The 11,395-nt window shown below is 43.5% G+C and overlaps 1 protein-coding gene across 2 annotated transcripts in view; it reads left to right on the forward strand.

The window, feature by feature from the left end:
• Window positions 1-10,767, forward strand: part of grip2b (glutamate receptor interacting protein 2b) — a 179,588-nt gene extending 168,821 nt beyond the window's left edge. For both annotated transcript variants that reach the window (XM_063216119.1, XM_063216118.1), the window contains exons 22-24: window positions 2,418-2,651; window positions 6,304-6,450; window positions 9,746-10,767. In XM_063216119.1, the coding sequence (XP_063072189.1) occupies window positions 2,418-2,651; window positions 6,304-6,450; window positions 9,746-9,970 (606 nt within the window). In that variant the 3' untranslated portion in view covers window positions 9,971-10,767. The remainder of the gene's footprint in view (window positions 1-2,417; window positions 2,652-6,303; window positions 6,451-9,745) is intronic.
• Window positions 10,768-11,395: the final 628 nt, after the last annotated feature.

Raw genomic sequence — 11,395 nt, forward strand, 5'->3', positions numbered from 1 at the left:
ACTGTGTGATGTACAGTAAATCTGTTTCCTTAGGGCTTGTACTTAATTATACAGTAGATCAGATGAGAAGGTTACAGCAGCAATGTTGTAAAGCAGATGAAAGGGCGAAAGACGATGAGGAACCGGTCTAATATGTCTTATACAGTAGGTTAGAGTTGAATAGGGTTATAAAAGTTATAACTATAACCATCAAACCTCTCAGGAGAAGGTCTTTGCATTTTAATCTTTGAATCTTAACAGTGCAAATTCGGTGCAGAAATTAGAAAAGTATTATTAAAAAAATGAAATAGATATCAGCATTCAAATAGTGTAGCGCAAAGTGACATCAATGGCACTGGAGGCACCCAGGGAGATTGATATGAACCCAGCCATTCTGTGTTGTCTGTGTAAGTGGCATTGCATAATATATTCCAGACAGAAGAATTGCTCAGGGAGAGAATTGCTGAAAAATCAGGCTGTTTGGAAAAACTGTACACACATCTGTACACATGGCATCAGTGAGAACAGGTACACTGTGGGAAAAACAATATAATTATCAGCCTCTTGTAATTATTTATCAGATGGATGATTTGACTTTCATACGTACGTAAATGAAAATAAGAGAGGAGTCTCACCACATCACGTCTCATGTCCCATACTAAACAACAGTGCTTTAGAGAACGCTGAAGGCCATCTGATTTACATTTGTTCTGAAACTTTGTTCACGGTGCAGGTCTCAGTCATCAAGTCAGTGTGCTAGTTATATTTAGAAACTGTTTTACTTTTTAAAACCTGTTCCACAGAACTGTCTGAAGTATATACGTATTTTACAACGACCAGTGACATGATTTCTATGCTCTTTAGAGGCTAGGAAGCTGAAAGCTGATGAGCTCTAAATGAAAGGTTTTTCTTTTCCTGTGCACGGAGGACATTCAGTTGGGGAGGGAAGGGGTGGGAGTAGGGGGCTTTCAGATTTTCCAGCTGTTTAAAATCCACACAATTAGCATTAGCTTCAGAGAGATCTATGCGTCTAGTAAGCAGTGGAACCACATTAGGCTACCCGTACCAAAAACAATATTCAGGCTCCCATGAGTCTAAACCCATAGGGTAAACAATAAAATTACATAATGTGGCCAATGTTTCTTACATAATATGCTCAAAGTATCTTGACCTGCGAAAGAACTCTCTTGTCAGTGATATAGTGATAAACAGTGTACTGTACTGTAATGTAGAAACAGGTTTTTAAAATGCTTTGGGTCCCCACTGGTGAGATTTTGTCTGTTATGTTGGCATGTATTGGTGTGCTGACTAGCCTAGATTGTGTATGCGTGTGTGCGTGCACGTGTGTGTGCGTGCACGTGTGTGTGTGTGTGTGTGTGTGTGTGTGTGTGTGTGTGTGTGTGTGTGTGTGTGTGTGTGTGTGTGTGTGTGTGTGTGTGTGTGTGTGTGTGTGTGTGTGTGTGTGTGTGTGTGCGCGCGCGCGCTCGTGTGGGCATGTGTGTCTTAAGTGTGTGTGCAAATGTGTGATTAATATACGTATACACCCCCCGGTATTACATTACGTAATACGGCATGTGATGTTTTGAAACAGGACTTGTTCGCCTTCCCATACCCTTGAAAGCACGGCAATAATAGCTTGGTAGGAATGTGAATGGACTGACAGGTTCGATCTCAGATAAATCAAAGACACCTAAATCAAAGCACCTAAAGCATATCGTGATCTTGGCTTTAACAGTAGCACTGAACAGTATTTCACCCAGCAGTATTTCCCAAATGGTCAGATTCCTTCTTAGAGCATGCCATCATTCATTTCAAATATAAAAAAGCATCAGACAAGAGTTTATAGCCTCTGACCTACGTTGCTGAAAACATTGGTATTTTAGTACACAGCATCAGCATAGCATCAGTGTGTGTCAACCTATAAGTCTTCATTTCAGTGCAACAAGATAGAGTTTGCCAAATGGTCTGGTCATGGTTTCTCATTTCAGTTTTTGTGTTTTATACCAATGCCTATTTGGCTACAGACTGCCGAAAATTTAATACGCTGTATAAACACAACTGGATGTTGATGGAAACACTAACGATACTCTAAATATTTTTAGTTTTTTGATGTAAATCGCTTTTTCCCCTATTTATTCTGTTATATTTATTTTCGCTGGTAGCACACTACCAAATCATCTCAAATATTGTTTATGAGCATGAATGATATAATGTTGTATCGATGGTAACTGAGGGTTGTATATTGTATAAGGGTGGGGACGTGGAGGGGGGGGGTGGGAACATGGGGGGGGGGGGGGGGGTGATATTGTTAAGCTGTCTAGCTGCTAGACCACCAAGCTTTCTGTACAATTACACTTAGATTCAGCAATGAAGTAGAACTTGCTTGCAGTAGTGGAGAATGTACCCCCAGTCATCTCCCATCCCTTACCGTCCTACAGGCTTCCATAATGACGGGCAGTGCCCTGAGTCTGGGGGTGGATGGCTACAAAACCTCCCTGGGCGACCAGCTGGGCCTGAACGCAGCGAGTCTGAACGCCCTCCAGAAGGGCCCGCTGCAGCACGAGGGCAAGAACAAGAACACCCTGCGCGTCTCGGAGAAGACCTGGGAGTCACGGCGCATCAAGGAGGAGATGCAGGAGATCCTGTCGCCCACTCCACTGGAGCTCCTCAAGGTATTGGTTGGTTGATTTTTTTGTTAGTTGATTGGAGTTTATTCATCACCAAGGGGGAAATTATTTTGCTTACTGATGACATTAGTATGACAGTGTAATATGTTACTAGTCCAGTGACAACACATAATATGGCTGGACAATTAATTGAATAATATATACTGCCAGTCACACCAACAATATTTTTAAAATACCTAGGGCTTAGGGATGTAGGGAGACCAACTTTTTCTCTTCGAGCAAATGTGATCATGAGGGACAAACTGTTGATTCGCGGCACTCACAAATTGGGCCTCCAACTCTGTACAAGCACTCACTACGCAGGACGTGGTCACCCTATATGAGAGTGAGCTGTTTCACTGACCTGGGCCCACTCATATTCCTCTGACACACCAACTTGCATATTCAAGTCTTACTACACTATAGTATATTATTGGTGTATGTACGTGTAACTGTTGATTGACTTGGAATGATCTTGACATTGACATCCCTGACATTCATAGACTGCAATTCAGAATGGTTTTTCAATTGTCCCAGAATTAAGTAGCGAGCACAATATCAAAAATGTAGAACACTTAAAGGGACAGTTTGATCAATTTCAACATGCAGTTGTATTGCTCACGCTACCCTTGACTTGTCAGTACCTGGTGATGCCACATTTTTCGGCTCAGCCCTTTCCGAGATATGAGCAATTCTAATGGGGGCAGCGTTTGTTTACATTTTTAAAAAATGAAACATAGGCCAACTCCAAATATTTTCCCAAAAGGTACTGCTGTTTGCTAGTTGTCTGCTGATGTTTTATAACCTTTTGGATGTTTTGGGAATAAATAAAAATGTTTTTTTGAAATGTAAACAAAGAGCTGCCCCCATTACAATGACCAGGATCTCGGAAACGGCTGAAGAAGAAGAAAAATAAATCTCATGCACTGACAAGTCCAGGGTAGTGTGAACATTACAACTGCATGTTGAAATTGACCAAACTGTCCCTTTAACATACATGTATACGGTACAGTCCTTTTTTTTACCTCATCTAGGTTAACATGTACAGTGCTATTTATTTTTTACTATTGACTGCGACCTCTGGTCCATAAATCAATTCCTGTTAATTCTGTTAATTTATGCAAGAGACCAGTCAAATATATTCCAGATGTGGACAATCTTGTGTTGCAGATGTTTCGTATTACTCAGTTTACACAAGTTATATCACAGTTTGCTTAACCAAGTCTATGAGGGATCAGTTTAGATCCGGATTCAATTTTTGCTGAAATTCCAGAAGACAGCTAATGGTTGCGACGGAGTCAGTGAAGGGGGTGGTGGGGTGGGGGTGGGTCGGGTGTGAGGGGGTGGGCTCGGAGTAGTCTGGAGCATTCCACTGGCTTATGGGCCTCTGTGCTGGGCTCTGTGGTATCGCCATGGGGCTTTGTAAGGCATTTCAGCTTCATCCTTGCGCAGGCCAATCTGATTTTCTTACATGCCTCAAGCTCTCCACACCAAGGCTGGACTTGTGTTTAGATAATGACATCAGATACCTGCTGCTTTCTCGAATGAGCCTTTGCATTTACTGACTACTTATTATTGAGAAAAGAAAAATACTGGTTTGTTTTGTAAAGAAGTGGAGTTAAGTGTCACTTATCCAGCACTTAGAAATTTGTGAAAATTGTACACTACACTATTCCTACACCATTTACTGTACTACACTACATATGTTGTATTGACACCAGGCGCGGCCGGTTCATTAAGGGCAGATGGGCAGTGCCCCTCCAAAGATTCTTCCTCTGAGAAAAGTAGATCCATTCAGAAATTGTAGATAAAATATGTATTGCAACCTCAATCACACTGGGAATCGTATTACATCAATGTTGTGGTTTGTGACGATCTTTGCGAGTGGAATCGGGTTTTATTTTTGTTGAGAAGTCTAGTTTACACCCAGTGTGGCTGTTTAACGTTAGGGTCTATGGCCACTGGCCTGGGCAGATTTCTCAGCGCCTCAGCTAAGCCCGGCCCCCTCGCCCCGATCCCATTCTACGAAATTAGCACTGTAGCCTACTTAGCATAATATCATAACATAAGCGCGACTTTATGGATGCTATCAGGGCAGATGTATGATCTGCCCTGACCAATGACACGTTGGTGGCCCTGCCTGCTTTGAAAAAGACACAACAAACATATTACTCCGCTCATCTCTAACCTGTGGGATTTTATTAACTCCATTGCCGCAAATTTCCCTCACAAAATCGGTGAATTAAACGGATAACCATGTCGGATTTGACGAAGGATATGTGTTGGCTGGTGAAGGATTCACGTTTGGGGTAGGTACAGTTTGTATATTTGCTATTGCAAAAGTCTAAGGTTTTATGACCGAAGTCTTTGCATAATGGGTAACTGTCTGTTATTTAATGAATTTTGAGGGGCTTGCAATGTTGAGACAGCAAGCAAATGTGTAGCTTCGTAAAGTCTGCTGCTGCTACCCCCACGACTAGCCGACTAGTTGACGACATTCTCTGAGAAGCTGCGTTGGGCTTACTACATAGTTTAAACAAAGCGTGAGGGATTATGAATCAAGTCTTTGTGAAATAGGGAAACTGGAAGTTATTTAATGAAATATAAGCTTATTGAGCTTGGGATGTTGTTGACAGCTTCATTTATGCTCAGTATTGTCTGCCGTGTCCCCGAAAAAGCTAAAAAATACACTTGCACCCGGTCCTGCCTAGCATTGCAGAACAGGAGCGAGTCTGTTGGATAGTGAGCTCCCCATGGCGTTTTAACCATGGCTACTCGTTTCGAAAATAGGCACGTCCTTTCCCGGTATTGATGGCATTTGGTTCTGTGGTGCATTTAAACCGGCAGCAAGGGGACGACTGACTGAATTGAATAGTGTTGCAGGGCTTTGGTTGCACCAATGTAATGTACGAACGGGGCGAGATGCTGTGCTGTGCTAGCCTTTTCCTGATTGCTGTTGCTGCCCGGTTGCGTGGTGTGCATATTCGTGTCGTGTTGCTTGTCGCAAACTCCAACTCCGCGAGCAGACAAAGCATTTTTCTTGTAATGTCTTAACATGTGTTTGCAGTCACTCTGCTTAAATGAGCAAGATAACTAGCTGCGTGGAGAGAACTGTCAAAACCAGCTTTCTTCAGAACAGAAGTTGAATACATAACGCGCATGCCTAGTGCGGTGTATCACGGGAGGTGGAGTTTTACTAACACACCAAACACTATGGGAAAACGCTCTCCTGTCTTGCCTACACACGCAATGCAACTCGTAATGATACCGTATTGATTTAATTATTATGGACTTGATCGCCAAAATTTCTGCCCTGCCTGTTTCCCCAGCCACCGGCCGCTACTGATTGACACAGAAAATACTGATGCAAATACAGTTTTAAAATAAGCAGACTGGATTTTATGTACATTGTAGAATAACATGATGGATGACCTAGCTGGTGCTGTGTGGCTAGCGGTATGTATCGATTAGTGTGCTAGGGAATGATATGATGACCACAGTGGTAATCTGTGGGTGCATGATGTACGCCACATAATGTGATTTTACACTCTATGATAGAGGGCTTGAGTGGCACAACCTAATACGGCCATGAATGGCGTGCCTGCTGTACCGCACTGTGGTGTCTGATTGCAGAGGTTATGTCTTTGTTGGGCCTCAGGTTACGGTGATGAAGGACCCTGAGCGCGATGACTTTGGCTTCAGCGTGTCAGACGGTTTCCTGGAGAAGGGTGTTTATGTCAACATGATCCGACCCGATGGCCCCGCCGATCGCTCCGGACTTAGACCGTTTGACCGCATCCTCCAGGTAAGCACACCATGCACACTCAGACAAATATATAGCCTACACGAGTATGCTCATAGGCACACATGTGCTCTCTCACTCTCTCTCTCTCTCTCTCTCTCTCTCTCTCTCTCTCTCTCTCTCTCTCTCTCCATCTCTCTCCATCTCTCTCTCTCTCCATCTCTCTCCCTCTCTCTCTCTCTCTCTCTCTCTCTCTCTCTCTCTCTCTCTCACACACACACACACACACACACACACACGCACACACACACACACACACACACACACACACACACACACACACACACACACACACACACACACACACACGCATGCATGCACCCATGCACACAGTATTTGTGTGAGTTTGCTTCATTGGCTTGTGTTCTTCCATGTTTAAAAGGCAGTATAAGCCAACTGCAGTTGCCTTGCATACTTGAAATTTTACACACAAACGCACGCACGCGTGCAAACACACACACACACACACACACACACACACACACACACACACACACACACACACACACACACACACACACACACACACACACACACACACACACACACACACACACACACACACACACACACAGCCAAATTAGCCATGGTATTTGTGCTTTCTTTAGGCTCTATAAAAGTTATAAGAGTGTAAATTTGAACTAGACACAATGGGTCTGGTTTGGATTGAAATGCCAACCGCTATTAATAATGTCTGCCGTTGCCTATTTGAGATTGCCGAGGAGCACTCGTAAATATCCACAGTAAAAATCACATTGACTCGCTCTTCTCAGAGGCTGCCAGAAGAGAAACAAAAACAGGCCCAGCATGGATCCTTTCTGCTCCAGAGCCCTTGCCTTGTTCACTTCATCAACAACACATTGGCCAGTCAAAACAGGTCTATTTTAGGTCAGGGTTGGTGAAACTTTTCAGAGCCAGATTACTCTGTATTTTCTTCATTTTTTTTTTTTTTGTCTTCTCCTGGTCCTGAACCAGAGCTGTTAACACGGTGCTGGGGCTCACGGGCAGAGCAATGCCGCGCCACAGGCCAAAGTCAATGAAATGCAATGCAACGCACTGTCGATTTGATACTTCATTTATCCCTGTTTGGTTTTATGGGAAAGTTAACCCGCGGCTGCCTCCCTCCAGTAAATGGAGACTGATGTCTGTGAGAGGATTAGCTTCTGGAGTGCCACACAGCAACCTGAGGAGGCCCGTTGTGCAATTCTATTGTTCTCGCAGGGGTATGGTCCTTGGCACCGAGCCAAAACCAACGGACAGGCTTGTGTTTTTGGAGATAATAATTCAAGTTCGCTAGGACCTGCTAATAATAATAACAATGCCAGTTTGGAATACCGGATGTCTCTAATGATTTCTTTCAAAACAATTCAACCTTTGGGATCTTTACTGAAAGGATATTTTTGGCCACGATTCTTTTCCCAAAATATTTGATTTGTGAAAACTATCCAATCTATTCAATCTATTTAAGCTCATTCCTTTCCTTTTTTAATGATGAACTAGTGTTTCTGAGATATGCAAAGGTGAGTGTCAAATCTTGGCCTTGGCTTAATAATTACCTTAGGCCAAATATATCATTCTGACATTGACATTAATCTAGCTGCACAAAATTCACACTCTATTGGTGCTGTTTTCTCACTATTGTGTGTTGTCACAGTAACGGTATTTGGGACATAAAACTGAATTGGTGAATCATCGAGTTCTCACCCGTATGTGTTTAGTATTGGCTTAGTGAAAGGTTTAGTGGTGCTACACTAAGCGTCAAGGTAAACATCATTATGGTGGAATACTGACTGATTTTCTGGGTTTGTCAAAGCATTGGTAGCGCCTAGAGTAGTTAGCATGCAGAAGTCATATGCAAACAAGTGAATCAGTTCACCATAGAAGGACTGACTGACCCATGTTTAAGTGTTACTTGTGCACAATGACAACCAGCTCAGCTGTTGAAACCAAGCAGCAAAACCGTGTTTATATCAGATAAAAATCAATGCTGACACTGAGGAAATTATGTTGGAGTTTGATGCCGGCAACAAGGAGTACGGAATGCTTTTCTGTTTAGGGGTGCTCAAGATAAACCAGGAACAACTGCAGAAGGGCATGTGATTCACAGCCTCACACGCTTCCATGGTGTTATTCAAGAGTTTCATGATTTTATGATGCACATTCTGCGGCACATTTTACACTTCGCAAGAACAGGTTGTGAACATTCTTGCCTTTTGTGGCAACTGTTCATCTATGGCTCAGTCGCCAAAAAAGCCAAACAGTTCCACTTTGTTGGCATTCTAAGCAGAAAAGTGCTGTGCTTGAAAAAAGTGCTTTATGTAACAGCATTTGGAATGATGAGTTGACCTCTGTCCTCAAGAACCAGCATTGCGAACAGAATCAGGTGTTCAGGGTCTAGTCTAGATGTAGGACAAGTGTGTTGATGATGAGTACACACATGCCTTCTGAACTTCAATAGTACATACGTACAGTAAATTCACTGATAACATCTAATCATCAAATGCCTAATAAAGCAGTAATTACATTGAACTTAGCTGATGCTTTTATCCAAAGGGGCCAATACTGGGTCTCTGGAGCAGTGTGGAATTGTAGGTGCCTTTGTGCCTTGCTTACATGCACCTCAGCCATCGGTGAAGGAGCAAGGATACACCTTCTACCTATTGGTCAGGGTGGGATACACTATACACCTTCTACCTATTGGTCAGGGTGGGATACACTATACACCTTCTGCCTATTGGTGGGATTTGAATCTGCAAGCCTTTGAAAGGCTTGTTGGCTCAGAAACCAACTCCTTAACCTTTCCACTCCAGCTGTCCAATAAGGATGTGTTTTATTGAGTACCATATTTCTTTATATACTGTAGCACAATATCACAACTATGAAGCAGACACATACGCATACAGGGTACACACATTCTCACATTCACACTCCAGCTCTGGAAGTTGCTGTATGGCGCCAATTGTTCAAGTGAGAAAGTACACACACACACACACACACACAAATAGTAATAATAGTCCTAAAAAAACATGGAACGGGTCTGGAACGGATCGTAACATAGCCTAATTTCATAACATAGACCTAGCACAGGAAGACTGTGTAATTCTACTGACCACATCTGAAAGGTGTTATCAAATCTTTGGCTGCAGGGGAGGGATCTTGTATGCAGACACGTTTCATCTTGAGGTTGCTCTGTCTCTGTTTCTCTTGTAGATCATTCTCTTCTCAGGCTAGCTCTGCAACATCTCCTGCGTTGCCTTATTATTGCTACACCTGTGTCCTCTGTGCCCTCTCTGCCCAGGTGAATCACGTTCGCACGCGGGACTTCGACTGCTGCCTGGCGGTGCCCCTCATCACGGAGGCGGGCGACAAGCTGGAGCTGGTGATTAGCCGTAACCCGCTGGCACAGCAGGCCGCCTCCTCCACGCCGTCGCCACCGCTGCCCCATGAGTGCCACGACATGCCCCCCAGCATGGCGCCCCTGGCCCGGGACCACCTGCACCACACCAACACCATGGACCTGTGACAGTGGCCACCGTGGCTGTGGTGACTTGGACTCTCTTTCACTCTGACTTATGTGCCACTGTTTGTGCCACACATGTGCCATTGCCCCTAAACTGCCCTCCTGCCTCAGGCGATTTGGGGCTGTTTCCTGAGGGTAGGGATGCGGTTGGTCTGATGCTGACTGAGCCCATAGCTAGAGGAGCTCAAAGTGGGGGCAAGTAGGCTTAGGCCTTGAAATCCTCAATGGGACTTTCCATACTGATGAAATGATGACTTTTGATATTGGAACTCAAGAGCTGATTAATTGCAGCCCATCCTCTCCTGTGTTACTCAACGAGCAAACTCCCCTTTGTTGTCGTCCGTTTTGTCTTATACACTTTGTTTCCATTTACAGGACCTGGATTTTGTCTAGCAAATTTGAAGCAGGAAAGACTTGCACAAAATGAACTATGGTACATTTATTTATAAGTACACCAATGTGTCAGTGGAGGTGCTCCCTGATAGTAGCCAACGCTGGAGTAGATCTGACCCGGACTCTTGCGACCAGATGTCAGCCATATCTGAGCCAGATCAGCCCCAGAGTCAAAAGATGCTTTGATGGTCACCAGTTGCCATGACTACAATATTCAAACACGTGAACACAAAACGTGATATGAAATGTTTTTTGTTGTTGTTGTTTTCTTTTTCAGTCGTACCGTGCACATGAAGAACTGAATAACTGTTTGGATATTTTCAGAAATTTCAGTTCCTCTTTAACTGAAAGTGGACATCTGGTTTGAATCTCAAGCATGGTATACATGTAGCTACAGTTCCTGTGAAGTGTTTCTCTCTTTTTTTTTGTTCGAGCCAGTGCAATGAAACATAGTGAACCTACACAGAGGTCACTGTACCTGGAGCTGTGTGGTGGTTGCCATAGTGAAATGCGGGTATGTACCTTGGAGGACCCAGAGCCATGGAATTCAGAGTTGTGACAACCGGGGCACAGGAAGTCGGTTGGTGACATGATTCACACAGATTCAAATTATTCAAGGCAGCGACTTTCGTTTCAAATGTAAAAGCGAATTCAAATGAATTATATTTACCTTTACTGCATTTTCTGGGTTCAACACTCACTTCCTTTGTGTGTCAAAAGCCCCATCTTTGTCTAAAAATGGAGAAAATAGTCTAACTCTAACTTCTGTGGCTCTGGGAGGACCCTTTCGATATCCAGATTATCCCAAACACATTCCTTTCACCCCATCTAAAAATACTACTTCATTTTAGGGTAGAGGAGAAAAAAATAAGAGTTATCATGGTACTCTATTCAGAGGGTTTCCGTTTTCTGTTTTTATGGCATCAGTGTTACATTTTTGGAGCCATTCAAACTTGCCTGAAGCACACAAAGAGAAATATTTTCTTTGAGTTTTAATCTGGGGCATTGAAAGGAGAAAATGTTCTGCTGGAAGGA

The sequence above is a fragment of the Engraulis encrasicolus genome, chromosome 14, assembly GCF_034702125.1.
Source record: "Engraulis encrasicolus isolate BLACKSEA-1 chromosome 14, IST_EnEncr_1.0, whole genome shotgun sequence".
Taxonomy (NCBI): Eukaryota; Metazoa; Chordata; class Actinopteri; order Clupeiformes; family Engraulidae; genus Engraulis; species Engraulis encrasicolus.